Source organism: Rhincodon typus, chromosome 17 (assembly GCF_021869965.1).
Source record: "Rhincodon typus isolate 14 chromosome 17, sRhiTyp1.1, whole genome shotgun sequence".
In the NCBI taxonomy this organism is placed as follows: Eukaryota; Metazoa; Chordata; class Chondrichthyes; order Orectolobiformes; family Rhincodontidae; genus Rhincodon; species Rhincodon typus.
Window position 1 is genome coordinate 26,913,297 of NC_063348.1, and position 15,577 is coordinate 26,928,873.

The 15,577-nt window shown below is 36.9% G+C and overlaps 1 protein-coding gene across 1 annotated transcript in view; it reads left to right on the plus strand.

Moving 5' to 3' along the window:
- dennd5a (DENN/MADD domain containing 5A) overlaps positions 1-15,577 on the plus strand; it is a 139,994-nt gene that overhangs the window by 75,837 nt on the left and 48,580 nt on the right. The window contains exons 9-12 of the mRNA XM_048607332.1: positions 2,344-2,494; positions 3,280-3,373; positions 13,342-13,473; positions 13,982-14,134. Coding sequence (XP_048463289.1) covers positions 2,344-2,494; positions 3,280-3,373; positions 13,342-13,473; positions 13,982-14,134 — 530 coding nt within the window. The remainder of the gene's footprint in view (positions 1-2,343; positions 2,495-3,279; positions 3,374-13,341; positions 13,474-13,981; positions 14,135-15,577) is intronic.

Here is a 15,577-nt window from a genome sequence, read left to right on the forward strand (position 1 = left end):
CACATTAACAATATTTTACTTTGTCTTCAAGTTTCTTGCATTAATAGGCTGAAGGTGTTGCTTATGTTGGTCCTTTCACCAAATTGCTATATGTTTAGTTATATAAACTAAAGTATTCCTAAGGACATACCACCTCAATGACAGGGGGGAATCAAAAATGCAGATTTGGCACTTCATATAAATATTTTTATGTTGAGTTCAAGGGGGGACAATGCCAAACAATTTTGTGAACCTTGAGTCAAGGCTGAGTACGTGAACATGGAAGCAAATTAATTAGAACACTAGATATTACAGAAAAGATATTACCCTGAAAAGAATTCTTTGGGTAATCTTCAAGATTTTGGCTAAGAAAAGTTTAAATTGCCTTTAATTTTTGATCAAATACTATTTTTTCTAACCTGTTATGAAGCTATGAATAATAAGAAAAAATGGTAAGTGTATAGCCAGTGAACTGAAGTATCATATTTATTTAGCGCACTTTTTCTTGTACTTCTCATGTCAATTGTACTGACAATATAAATGGGTTATCTCCAAACCTTCATTTTGTCACATTTTTCTGCCTCTCTTCACACGTCACATTTAGGCTAACCATTCAATTGAAATAAAGTATGTAGAAGTTAAATATCTTGCTCTTTAGAAGTTCAAGACCATGGTGTTTTAATCCTTTTTTTTGGTGTTTTCAGATGGACTACCACTTTAAAAAAAAAGGTTTGAAAAATATTGACATAATTGCATCAATGCCTCAGGTTGTTGGAATGGAAAACTGCAATGTTCACCTTACTAATTACAATAATTCTTCTGCATTAGAGTGGGGTGGTGTGCAACTCCATTTTTAAACATTCTACTTGTACAATCAGGAACTTGTTGACATTTTACACACGGAGTGCTTCTGGTTTCTCTGACTCCGGTTACGTTATTAGTTTGAATTCCGATTTTAAGTGTGAGGTAGCAGACAGAAGATGGTGACACCTACCCTTGCAGAGTGCAGATAAGCACTGATAAGCGTCCTGCTTTATCTTGGACAAAGCATTGACCCAGGCTGCAATTTGGAGGAGGTTGAGATGTGACTTGATAGAGGTGTTTAAAATCATGGTGGCTTTTTAAGAGTAAGTGGAAACTGTTGTCATTGGTGTTGAGAACCAAAGGACAGTCATGTGATTAACAAAAGAACCAATAGCAAAATGTAAAAGACAATTTTACGCAGTGGGCATTTAGATTGTGGAATTCATTGCCTGAGAATGTGCTGGAGGTAAATTCAATTGTAGCTTTTGAAAGAGAATTGGATACATATCCAAAGAGAAGAATTTTTCTGGGCTATGAGGGAAAGGGCAGAAAGGTGGCATAAACTGAGTTGCCCTTGCACAGAGCCATCACAGACATTTTGGCCTGCATGACCTTCCTCTGTTTTGCAACCATTTTATGACTGAAGGATTTCAATTGTTTTCCTTTTTACGTTATTCCCCTGTCTTGTTGCTTTTCCTGTTCCATTCATCTTCTTTCCTCCTTCCTTTTCCCATCATTTGTTCCATTTCCAACCAACTTCCTTTCTTTCTGAGGTAGTAGGATCAAATGTAGTATCTCCGCTGCTGCACTGGCTGAGATCAGCTACAACTGGTTCTCCTAAATTGTGATAGTAGCATTTTTGTGTGGCCTCGCACTATAGCAAATTGCCATAGAAAATCGCGTTGTAGGGAAATCACTATAGAAAATTGCTATACCTGTACAACAGAAAGTTCGTGTTATCCAAACAGCATCCTTTATGCATTAATTGCATTACAGCCAATTCGTGTTAACATGACACGCATTATAGCTGTGCTACCTGTAATTATAAAATAATTGGGATTAAAGCTGCGATCATTTGGTCTGTATGACCTGGTACTACTCATGAGGACATCTACTTAGTTAGCGGCCTCATATTTCAAAACCATTTCCTTAGGACTAAACTTTAGAGCTTTAGTGTTCCACCAATGCCTGTTGTAAAATTTGTTAAGGGAGTGTCATATAAAAGAAGCAATGGAAATAAATCATTAAAGATATTTTATTTCATCTTTGCATGAATAATCCACTCAACAATAAGCTTTGCTGTGACAAAATTGAAATTACGATCATGAATTTTGTACTAAAAATCTGGTGGAAATATAATTGCATGGTATTTGTGTTAATTAATTGTGTACAATTAATTGCACTGCTTGTGCTACATTACAGTAAGGTAGTGCAAATCTTTGAAATAGTTAATTTTCTACTTTTGCTTAATGGGCACAAACAAAGTATTTTTCATTATTTTTGTGCCAACATAATGATTGATTGAGAACACAAGTCATGGACATTACTTGTCCTCTGCAGAGAAGGCAATTGAAACGAGACTTGCAAAAATTGACCACGCTGCTGTACACCCTCACCTGTTGGATATGAAGATTGGGCAGGGAAAATATGAATCTGGATTCTTTCCCAAACTGCAGTCAGATGTGCTTTCCTCTTCACCAGCCAGCAATAAGTGAGTAACTTGGATGTATCCCAGAGTATGTAGATTGCTCAGTTAGATTTTCCTATTTTTCTATGTACAGTGCACTGTCCTCTGTTTCAGTTCAATTTGACAGAACTTTGTTTTGCAGTAATACAAACATATAAAATTTATAAAACAATGTTTTGATGTCTGCACATCACACTTCTGACAAAATCACTATTGAATTAAGTTAATTAGTGGAGCTGGCTCGAAGATCTAAACAGCATCCTCCTCCTCCTCTTTCTTCTGCTGATTACCCTAAGGTGATCTGAGTTTTCATTGAAAAATTTAACTTATGTGTTCATGGTTGATTGATTAATCTACCAAGTTTTGTGTTTCACTGTTCCTGATTGACTCACATTTCATCTCCATGAAATAGCATTCATAAAAGATCAGACAGATACCATATCACTTGAACGTAGAGATAGATGTGAACACACAATGGAATAATATACAGGATATCTGAAAATAACCAGTCTTGATTGACTAGTCAGTGTACCAGTGGCTTTCCTTATTTCTTCTGATCTTCACTGATTTTTATAATCAAAGGACAAGATCAATGAAATTAGTTGCATTTTTTTCATGTAATTAGTTTTTGGCTATCATATGATTTTTTTTTAACTTTTGAAACAATATCACCAGATTCCATGAACAGTCATACTGTTGAAGTGACTGTTTTTAGGATATTATACGTATGGATATGGCAGTAGATTGGAAAGGAGATATGCAATTGTGTATTTAATATTATTGTTATAACATGTTAAGTCTTTTTTAAGGTGGGTAAAACGGAGTGCTCCTGCCCAGTGGAGACGAAAGGACAGACAAAAGCAACATACAGAACACCTGCACCTGGATAATGATCAAAGAGAGGTCAGTTATTTCATTTGCAGTTTTTATTTGGGATTTTTGACAACAGCTATTTTTAAAGGAACAATTTAATACTTCGGACTTCTGTGCTGCGTAATTTGTAGCTAATGAATTATTTAATACATTTTTGATGAGCTTCTAATTGGTTGTAGCTTTTTCAGCAGTTATAAAATGATCAGAAATAGGCTTGGACTCCAAAGGGGTTCAATTTGGTTTATACACTTTTTAATACATTAGTTAATGTGCTTGTGTACATTTTCTCCATTGTTCCCCTCATGTGTTGGGTGTTTTTAAAGTAAGTTTGTGCATTTCTTTAGGAACATCACATTGAAGGATCTTCCAAAATAATGTAGTATTACTGTGCGTAATTGTATATTAATTCAATCATGTGCAAGCGAACTTTAGAAAGCATAGTAAATCATTAGATTAGTGAATAATTCAGAGAACAATGTATAATAAGGAATTTGATGTTAAAGTGTATAAATTCACAAAACTTCCAATGTGGTAAAACAATAACGTGAAGAATCTACAGGGAAATATAATCAGTTGGTATAAGTGGAATGCCATTTTACTTTTATCCACAGAGCCATCTTGAAAAGGAATTTGGAGAGAAAAAAAAGTCTATTCGCTTGTACAGAGGATAAACTTGGGTCTTGGCCATAAAATCATAGATTAGTTTCAGCACAGAAAAAAGTAATTTGGCACATCAGATCCGTGCCAACCTGCTGTAAGAGCAATTTAGCTAGACCCACAATCGAGCCCTCTTCCCAAAGTCCAAAGATTTTCCCCCCTTCAAGTGCTCACCCAATTTACTTTTGAAAGCTACAAGTGGATCTGCCTTATATCTAACTTTCAGCCAGTGTGTTCAGATCTCCTAATTCGTGTATCATCTTCAGGTTTAAGTATAGATATAGAGACTAGCCCTTTCTACCATTTGGGACTAGTGGGTTGTTGATTTGTGAAATGACAAGCCAGGAAATGTGCATAGGACATTCACTTTTAGGCTTGAACCTCTTAGATAGCAGTAATTGAAAGTGCTATATTTCAAAATCTGATTATTCTCAAAAGCAGCCAGCTATTTTTGATTTGGAAATTCTTTATCTGATTTCAGTTCAATTTTTACGTATTAGGCAACTTGTTCTGTTTTTGTTGCTTTCTGTAATTATTTACTTTCATGTTCTTTCTCTATCTGCCTGTCTTTATAAGGTTGAATTTTTTTGTACTGCTTTATTCCTTTCCTTTTGTTACCCTGGTGGTCTGTCTCTGTGTCTCGCTCGCATGTTCTTGTCTCATCAGCATGTGAATTGTCTGTCACCTGGACGAAAGATCGAATTGTATTTCAACATGGACACGCATGACGAGACCACTCGACCTCTACAAAATCTGGGTCTAAGTTTTATCTGGTACATTAAAGGGGCTTACCTCTCTTCAGTCAAATAGCACCTTTCTCTATGTTTCTGGTCATTGCACACATCCTTCACAACCTTGATAAGTCCATCAGTTGTAATGTTTGTGATGTTGAGATGTATCTCTTTGAACACTGTTACTGTAGGCACTGTAAGCTTATACATAAAACTTTGAAAGTGCGATAGAAAATCCTCTGTGGACAGTTTTCAAAAATATTCCTATTGGCTTCAGCTGTCTGTGAGTCCAATAGTAAATGGCTTAGTTGTTTTTGTTTATTCATTTGTGGGTCATGGGCATCACTAGCTGGCCATCATTTATGGCCCATCCCTAGTTGTCCTTGTGATGGTGGTGGTGAGCTGCTTTCTTGATCCAAAGGTTGATGGAATTTTCCAAATATTGTATTGGGCTCGGTAATCAATGCTGATATCTTTCCATTTATTAAAAAGTTGGCCAGTATTTGTCACAATGGGTAAATATGATGCACCAGCTGGTTGTTTTTATATGTTTATATGTGAACATTCTGGTACAATAAATTGAATTTATTTACTGGACCAAACGAGGCTACGATTCATGAATGGCAGATTCTAGAACATTGTGGGATTAAAATGTGGGTCTGTGCTGACTCAATGATACATGACATTAAGTCTACTGCTAACATGCAACATAAGAGCCACATGGACTAGTTGAGTCAAGCAGGCTAACGGTGTAATTTTTGGTAATTCTTATGAAGCTCAGCATGGAGGATGTGGTGACAATGGCCAAACTATTAGCAGCATTTTAGGAAAATTTAATTCCCTCAAGATTAAAAATAATACAGTAGAGAAATGGAATCCTTCTGCATATGACAACTCACTGTTGTTTGTAGCATTCACTAAATTATCTTGCTGATCTTCCCTTCGCCTAACAAACGTATGAACCCATTACATTTAGTCTTCCTTTTTTCTGATCAACATCCAAGTCTGGGTGACAGAACTGAGACCGCAGAACTCTGAGAACAGTGTGCCTCCAGCTTTTGTTGGAGATGTGAAGCCCTCTGCTGTGATTAAATTGAAGAACTGTGAATACCTGTTTCATTTCACAGGTAATCGTTGACTTGGCATGTTTCTTCACTGCCAAACATTGGGCAAATTTTCAGCAATACCTGTCATTTAAAATATTTGCAATTGTGTGGGTGATGGCAGAATTGGATCTGGCCCACTGATCCCAGAAGCAGTTTGGATGCAGGGCAGGGGCCGATGCTGATTGGTTAGAAAGCCTGCCTCAGTTCACAGGGTCTTTACCAGGATTGTATCAAGGCTGTAAGACAATCTTGCATTTAGCCTTCATCCCCACAACCCCTTCCTGCCCCACACATGCCTGCTATGCTCCTTTCATGACCCTCCTGCATTCTTCACGCCCACTAACCTAGTATGCACACTGATCTAATGAGTCCCACAAAAATCTCCTTTGAAACAGTTGATTGTGGTTTTTTTTTAACCAGATGGCCTCATTATGAATGCTTAGCTAAGCTCCATGAATGGCTAATGGATTAGTTCTGCAATGGATTGTTTTCACAGTTGTAGTGTCTTGCTTTAATTGATTTATTCTTTGTGATTGTAAGTAATTCTTCTTTCAATCTTTTTCTTTTAATATCTGTACATTTGTTTGTTCGCAAAAGATTAGGAGCTTTGAAAAAAGCTTATGCTATTAATGCTATAATAGCACCATCTGATTGAAATTTTTATATGATTATAAGAGCAGCAGTTTGTTCTGGAAGGAGGTTTTTTAATGGATTCTTTTTTAAAATGCATTTCAATACCTGCCATTGTTATTATGAATCATTGGTTCTCTAATGAATATTCTGTTTTTGGGCATGGAGGATGCGGAAGGCATGGAGGTGACAAGGATGAGATATTTTGAACATGTGCTTCAAATGTTTCCTGAATCCAGATTATGGTTCTTTACTCTTTTGAAGGGCTGTGATCCATGTGACTTCAAAGCTGGCCTGACTCCACAAAAGTTGTGGGGAAGTGGTATTGTGAGATACCTACCTCTACAGTTGAGTGGCCAAGTTGTGTAATTGTATGTTGCAGGCTTGCTACCCACATTGGTATAACTTGCTGATGTTAGGAATAAGATCAGAAATTCCCAAATAGGGCATCTTGTAAGGGTCTCTACAAAATTGTATGTTTGAAAATGAACGAAATTAACTAAAACTGACTTCCTTTGAGTTGACTGTTTGGTATTCTATATCTTGTTCTCAAGTTTCCACAGGAAAGAAAAATATGGATTTTCAATCTAGAGTAAATAATAACACTTCATATCGCATTCTTGATTTGCGTGTCAGAGGTAACGAGGTTTATCTGGAATCAGGAGTTGGGGAGAGAGTTATAGTACCATTCCTTATGAATAATTTAAGTAGATGCATGAAATTGTTAAAAATGCAACCAGTACATTACAGTAGGAAAGTCCTTTTTGTTCCTCACATAAGTGGCTATTCCTCATGTATGAAGCTCGAACAATGGAGTTGATGAATTGTGTACACATGCGCAAAAACACACTCCCTCTCTTTCTTTCTTTCTCTCTCTCTCTTTCACACACACATATTTTGTTGTCTCCTAATTCATTCATATGCCCAGAAAAATTTTAGTCCACAGATTATTAATATGATACCTTCCATCTGATTTTGCTTGTTTGCTCTTTGCCTTTGATTACATCTTACTGCTTTTCTTCCACAACAGTAACTTGCTCAATTAAGCTATCAGATTAATGTGTTATTGGGCTGATAAATTCCCATTGATGTTTAATATATTTCTCTTCAAATGATATGTTTGGTTTCAGTAAATATGAAACAATCAAGACTGTGTGTCTTTATTGTTTTTAGAAAATCCCTCCAACCCAATTGAACTTAATCTGGTTAATTGATTCCAATTCCTTATTAATATCTGATAAAATTCTCGAAGTTGCTAAGGATCTTTTTACTGCTAGAAGTAAAAAGCATAAAAGATCCATTCCATTCAAGGTAGAAAGTGCTAATTCAGTGGCATGCAATCTTAACTTTCCCCAGCAAAAGGCTTAGCTTCTATTTTTTCTATTTCTCCAAAGGGGCAGAGCAAAACAATCCTTAATTCATGCCATTGAGTCATTTTGAGCTTTTTCTTTAAACTTTCCTGAACAATAGGGAGCAAGTCTCTGTTTCAAATTCTGCCTCTTTTTATCAGTACAAAAGTCAGCAGTATTTTAGATTAATGCCAATTATCTCCAAAAGTTGATTTTTAAGCTGCTTTCTCAAAACGATCTTTGTCAAATATTATTAATTCTAATATTTTTAACCCACTGTATCAAACGAGGCCATTTGTTTCCAAGTTCCAATTTGCAGGATCCAAATTAAAACTTAAAACCCTTTAAAGAATTGTATAAGGAACAAAATCCTCAAATCTTTAAACTTTGCAAGATTTCTGAACTAAGATCAATCCGATACATGATTAATCAGAATTATTCCAAACCTCTCAATTTGCACTATCAAAACACTAATGGAAAATCATCTCAAACATGTGTGGACCTTCTATCCAGATTAAAAATCCCCAACTGATGACAGGGTATTTTGATTAATAAAAATCTAGCCAGTAACAATTATTCCAGAAACAAAAACAGAAGTTGCTGGAAAATCTCAGCAAGTCTGGCAGCATCTGTGGAGAGAAATCAGAGTTAATGTTTTGGGTCGATTGACCCTTCCACAGAACTGAATTCTGATTTCTCTCCACAGATGCTGCCAGACTTGCTGAGCTTTTCCACAACTTCTGTTTTTGTTTCTGATTTACAGCATCCCCAGTTCTTTTGTTTTTTTTTCAACAATTATTCCAGGCATTATCTTGAAAAATGCTTTTTTTATTACCATTCCCACAAATTGCATTACTAATCTTTCCTTCAAACTTTTGAAGTGCAATAAGGTTAATTCTCTAGAAGAAACTTAACCACTTTAGCTTAATCAAAAGAAACCTGCAAGCTTTCCATACCCTTACACACAACCTCTGCAATACTCATACAATTTCACTGGTCTCTACTCTCAAAACTTTAACTCTGATTCTCTCTACTGATTTTGCCAAACCTGCTGAGTTTCTTCAGCAAACTTACTGTTTGTATTTCAGTTTTCCAACATCTACAGTTCTTTGCTTTTACTTATATGCCTTTTATCATGTTTATTATTCAACTTTACCTACAATTTTGTACTGTGATGTTTCACATACTATAAACACCAACAGTTTTAAAACATACAGAATCAGGCACAGAGGATTAATCAATATCTACTAGCACCAACAGGAAACTACACTACAAAGAAACAAGAACAAAGCCATTAAACAGACAACACATTGTTTTAATGGTAATCTAGAGTTCAGTAGTGCTTTCAGTTTATATCAATTCACAGAAAGTAGAAATTGATGCCAAATTCACTTGTATATATCAACTTTACGTGTGGCTTGGTGGGAGTGGAAATAGCAAATTTTTGCTTGTGACCTAAAACACAAGCTGCCTATTTTCTCTTATTTCAACAATCACTATTGTCTGTTGCCTGCTTGATTTCCCTTTAATTCCAGAATTCTCTTAATACATGCTGTAATTTGAATTCTCTGATGGCTGTAAACCTCACCGCATTTATCAGCAGAGTGAAGTGTGCCAAAACTGCATCTCCCCAGCTCCCTGGAAAGAATTGGTCAATTGCGCTCATAACATTCCTCCTCAGATACTTGATTTGTGAATGCAACGTTTTGTTTTTCTTCCATTATTTTTCAACCTCTGCCTGTTCTTGTAACCTGTCCTAACAGACTCGTTTAAAGATGATATGCACATAGTATTGCAATTGCTTTTTCTTCCTTTCCCTGGGGCTGCTCGTCCAACAACGCCTCATGCTTTTCTACAGCCTAGTACAGATTCAAGCCTTCCTTAGACATTATCTTATTTTACTCTGCAGTAATTCAGTGAGTGACCTTTTGGGCCCCCATCTACATTTCTGTCCCAATGGCTGATGTTACTTTTATAGTTTGATGGTTATCTTTCTTGGAAATGACCTTCTTCATTTCACACCATTGGGCTAGAAAATTGACTCTCCCATTTTACCCTACTGGTTCCTTTTCTAGGAAATATTTTCCCATGTTTTGCCCTGCAGCCAATCTCAATTTGCTCTAGTTTACCCTGAGATCAGTTACACCTCCTTGAATACCCAATGAAATGAATTGCGTTCGTAGTGTCATGCCATTCTAATTACTGCACCCATTCCCTGGTTCAGATCTACGATTTGGCATATTAGCTGTTGTTTTGAACACTGACTTCTCTAACTAATGAGTGGTAAAATAAGCACACCCCCTTTCTTTTACATCAACATTTGATATAATGTCCCAATAGATATTATAAAGAACCTGCTTGCAGCACCAAATTGTTGTGATTTTAGAAGCATTTTGAGTCTTGGTACAGCTATAATAGACTTTATTTACAAGAATAACATGAGGAAAAACGCATGTGATTACCAAATTGGGTACATTTCCCTTCATGCGTAGAGAAAGTGCTCATTGCTATATATCCAATCTGTGGAAAAAAAATGTGCATTTAAATATCAGTCTTAATCAGTTGCCTCACTTTTGAAAGAGGCTTTTGTGGAGCATAAACATTGTCATAGATTGATTGGCTTGTTTCAGTGCCACAAACGCTATGTAATCAAACTATGTAAAATCCTTTCCTTCAGTTGCGTAACAGCATGAAGAGTTAGGTGAGCTAATTTCTGAATTTTGAAAGAATTAATTTTTCATCAATGAATGAAATTGAACAGTGAATCCACATACTTTAACCACAATTATCCTATTAGTTATACTGCAGTTATTTTAAAGAAAATCATCCGAGCTGATGGTAGTATCATACAAGTCAGATCCCAGAGTGAAACCTGCCTTGATAGATCCTTACTTTCGTTTTTGCAGTTGGTTACTGAGCTAGTTAGTCACTGAACGTATTCATGTGATGCTGCCAATGTTTTTAACAAAAGGACATAAGCTTATTACACAAAAGAAAAAAAATCAAATAAAGTTATATATAATAAAGTTTAGAAGGATCTTAATATTATCACCAACTAAAAATTTGGCCTTCTCCTAAAATTAAACTGTTCTTCTGAGCTGATTCTTTTCAAACTACAAGTGACCATATTTCTGTATGTTGTAAAACTGAACAATGTAAACAGTTGATCAATTTAACTCCACAGGGAGCTTGCTGGGTATTTAACATAAGATACATGCTTTCTTCAACATGATAATTGAGTTCACTATTCTAAATGACTTTCTGACCTCTTTTCTAAAAAAAATGTTGGCCTTATAGAATTCAAAATAAAACCCTAAATTCCCAAATAAAAGAAATATATTATATACCTATGTCATAATAGTATCAAGCCATCAAAAGTTTTCAGGATTTTTAACCTAAGAAGTTTTAAAAAAAACTCACCTCATATTTCCTCCCATATTGCATTAGCATAAAACCCATTATTTTCTGAATGGATTCTCCTCGACTTTCTTTGTAATGCTAATTTGTGCTGTGTTCCCAGCATTTTCTTTTGTTTGGTAATTGCCAAAGTACTCCAAACTCTTTGGAAAATATGTGTAAAATATCTAAAGCTTATTTCATTTTATGCCTGGGGTGTAAAAGGGCAAAGAAATTGCCAGTACATTATACAATATAATACAACACAGCACAGGTACAAGTCCTTCAGCCCACCAGCCTGCACCAATTCCTAGTTCTTATGTAAACCTGCTACATATAGTTGGAAAGTTTTTTTCTAATGACATTTCAGATCATTCATTGATTTAAGGTTTGGGATCTGAAGGATAGGATTTAAAACATATTTTCAGCAGTTACACAAAATACAAAAACCCACTTCACACAAACTAGATACAAGGGTGCAATCATTTGTGCATATAACTCTGCCCATAACTGGAAATACTTGTTCAGTGTACAGTTCACTGCCAATTCTTGGGTTAACATGTACAACGTACAATTGAAATGATAGAATATAAGTGGAGAGTTCAACTGCAGTATTGAAGGTTACTGCAGAATTTTTGGCGGGTATTTAAAATTCCCTACCATTATATCTGAACTTTTCTTCTAAATGTCACTCTGGAAGTTTATTGCTGTTAGTTGATTTGAAGGGGCAGATTTTCCATTGGCCAGGCAGTCATAAAGCCAGTTTAGGTAAGAGTTACACATGAGGACCCTGCAAAATTCCCTTTGTAGTACTCTCCAATGGAATTGCATGGGAAATTGAATTTTCCTCTGTATAATTTGTCTACATTAAAACATTCTAAAAACCTCCATCAAAAACTTGCAATGAAATTAAATAAAATTGTGACCAGGAAATGTTAGACTGTTAAATACATGGGCTAACTTGCGAGTAATTGTTCAACAGACTTCATACTTATCTCACACACCCCTAGACCATTCAGAGCACCCAGACCCTGACCTGACACTTCAGGACCCAATACACTCCTAGCCACTGGGACCTGACACCCTCAACCCCTATCTGATACCCCTGTTTCCCAGGACCCAACAAATCCTGATCGCTGAACCCCACGAACCCCTATGCCCTTGCCACCAGACCTGATCCATCCCGCTGCTACCTCAACATCACCATTGGAAACAATTTCCTTACCCGTGATGGTCCTGACCTGACTCCTCCATTGCCAAACCTGAACTTCTCAGATCCAACACCTATCCTTCCCCACCTCAAACCCTCAGCAGCAGCCCCCTCCAAGTGGCTGGACCTGATTTCTCCAGTCTACTCCAACCTGATCTAAACACTTAGTTGCCTACTTTTCCAATTTGTACCCTATCCCATCCCAGCTAGCAACCCACACTACCTGCACCCTGCTTACCTGGCACTCTACCCATTTGATATTCTACTTATCTGTCAGCCTAACCCCTGACTATTTTTGCATCCTACCACCTGGCACCCTAACCCTCCCCAGCTGGCTCCTTACCCATGTGGCACCCGACTAAATTGGTACCCTACTTCCACCCATCTGGCACTCTATGCTCCCAGCACCCTAACATCACACTTACTGTATATACTTACCGTTTGGTAGAAGCTGTCTAAACAGCTGTCAGGACCTTTAAATTTCAGCTGATCGCTGTGGAAAGGGCACATGGTTTGCCTTCCTTTGACAGTTCTGCTCTGTGAAAGAACTGACAGAATGGAAGTACAGCTCTGCATTTCTGAGGGAGACTTGATGGAATCTCCTTTCAAAAATGCAGAACTCCTTTCCTTCTTAAACAAAGAAGGGCATTCTGTGTGAGATTGTCACTCTTCAGAAGATCCAGCCCGTAACTTTAAACTGGAATTTTATTTGAGTGTATTGTGAAAATTGAGTGTGTTTGAATTTTGGGTTTTAAAACTTAGTTTTTGTGTAGTTTATAATGATGTTTCATTCATTGACTTTTTTTTTTAAAGAAACATGGCGGCCTGTCAATTTTAAATGCAAATTGATTTGTGATGCACTTTCTGATTGTTGAAATTATGCTTATTCTTCTTATTCTGCTTATTTCTCTAATTGAAGAAATACATACAGGAAGCTCGGAACCTTGGAACAAGCATGCGTCAGCCTAAGCTGTCTAACCTGTCTCCATCAGTAATTGCACATACCAATTGGAAGTTTGTTGAGGGCCTATTGAAGGAATGTCGTAATAAGGTAATTTTGTTTTTTTCTGTGAAGTTTTCCTCCTTTTCTTCCTGAAATAGCTCATTGTAACTGGGGGTACAGTGCTGCACACACCTTTCTGCAGCTTACCCAAATGCCAATGTTCATGTCTAAGTCTAGATTGTGATAGTTATATTGTTTGAGCATGAAAATTACTCCAGCCAAACTCAAGCCGTTTTTATACATTAAGGCATTTATTGGATTATAAACTGGAAAAACTTGTATTTTTTTGTGTCCTTCCTCTTCCTCACCCGAGAAATATTCAGGCAGTTATTTCCAAAACCCAAACTGTTTTAGTTGATGAAATTATCTACTTAGTCATGTGTCAAGGATCAAACCTCGGATCATTCTGATCTGCATAATTTTATGCTATTTTGTCTGGTGCATCTGCATCCAGAAGCAATGAGAAATTCTCAACGTTTTTCTACAAGGTCAGAATTGTAATTCTAATTGTTATTTTTCCAATGTGTTTATTAACTCGCAAATATCTCTTTTGCAGACTAAGCGCATGCTAGTAGAGAAAATGGGGAGAGAAGCAGTGGAACTGGGTCATGGTGAGGTGACTATCACAGGAGTGGAAGAAAATACGCTGATTGCCAGTCTCTGTGATTTGTTAGAAAGAATATGGAGTCATGGCCTACAAGTCAAACAAGTAAGTAACCAAGGTAAATCTAAGGGATTTGTAGAGTCATAAAGTGATTGCAGCATAGAAAAGGAACATTCGGCCTGTTGTGTCTGTGCAGGCACAATACTCTGGTTGAGGCTGAACCAGTGTTTTATAAAAGCTCGCAGTGACTTTCTCACTTTCAAGCTCTGTACCACCACTTGTAAGGCTTGTGATTCTGTATACTTTTTAAATCACTTTCGTAACTTTCCTGTCATAGAACTCGGAACGGTATAGCACAGGAGCAAGCCCTCAGCCCATCATGTCCATGCCAACTATGATGCCATTCTAAACTAATCCCATCTTTCTGCATATGGTCTGTATCTCTCTATTCCTTACCTGTTCATGTGTCGATCTAAATGTCTCGTAAACATTGTTATTGTATCTGCCTCTCCCACTTCCCTGGCAGCACAGTTCAGGCACCTATCTTGGTCTGTATGAGAAACTTGCTACGCACATCTCCATTAAACTTTACCCCTTCCACTTTAAATCTATGCCCCCTAGTATTTGACATTTCCACCATGGGAACAGTATTCTGACTATCCACCCTATCTACGCCTCTCATAATTTTACACATTTCTACAGGTCATCCCTCAACCTTCGATGCTCCATTGAAAACAATCCAGGTTTGTCGAACCTCTCCTTAATAGCTAATAAACTCCAATCCAGGTAAATCCTGGTAAACCTCTTTTGTACCCTCTCCAAAGCTTTCACGTCCTTCCTACAGTGTGGTGACCCAAACTGCACATAATAAGCCAAATATGGCCTATCTAAAATTTTATATAGCTACAATATGACTTGTCAACTTTTATACTCAGTGCTCTGACTGATGAAGGCAAGCCTGCTGGATGTCTTCTTTACTAATAATCCACTTGTATTGCCACTTTCAGGGAGCTATGGACTTACATCTCAAGATCTCTCAGTATAGCAATGCTCCTAAGGGTCCTGCCATTTACTGTATATTTTTGTCTTGCATTTGACCATCACCTCACACTTGTCTGGATTAAATTCCATCTGCCATTTCTCCACCCAACATTCCAACTGATATTTATCCTGCTGTATCCTTTGAAAACCTTTCTCACTATCCACAATTTCACCAATTTTTATATCTTCTGCAGACTTATGAATCATACCATCTACATTTTCATCTAAATGATTTACATATTACAAACAACAGAGGTTTTTGTAGAATGGCAATGGTTGCAGACCTCCAGTCAGAAAAATATCCCTCCACAACTACACTCTGTCTTCTGTGACTATGCCAATTTTGTATCCAACTTACCAACTCATCATTGATCCCATGGAACTTAATCTTCTGGACCAGCCAACCATGAAGGATCTTGTCAACTACCTTATTAAAGTCCATACAGACAACATCCTATGCTCCCTAATCTTCTTTTTCACTTCCTCAAAAAGCACAATCAAATTTGT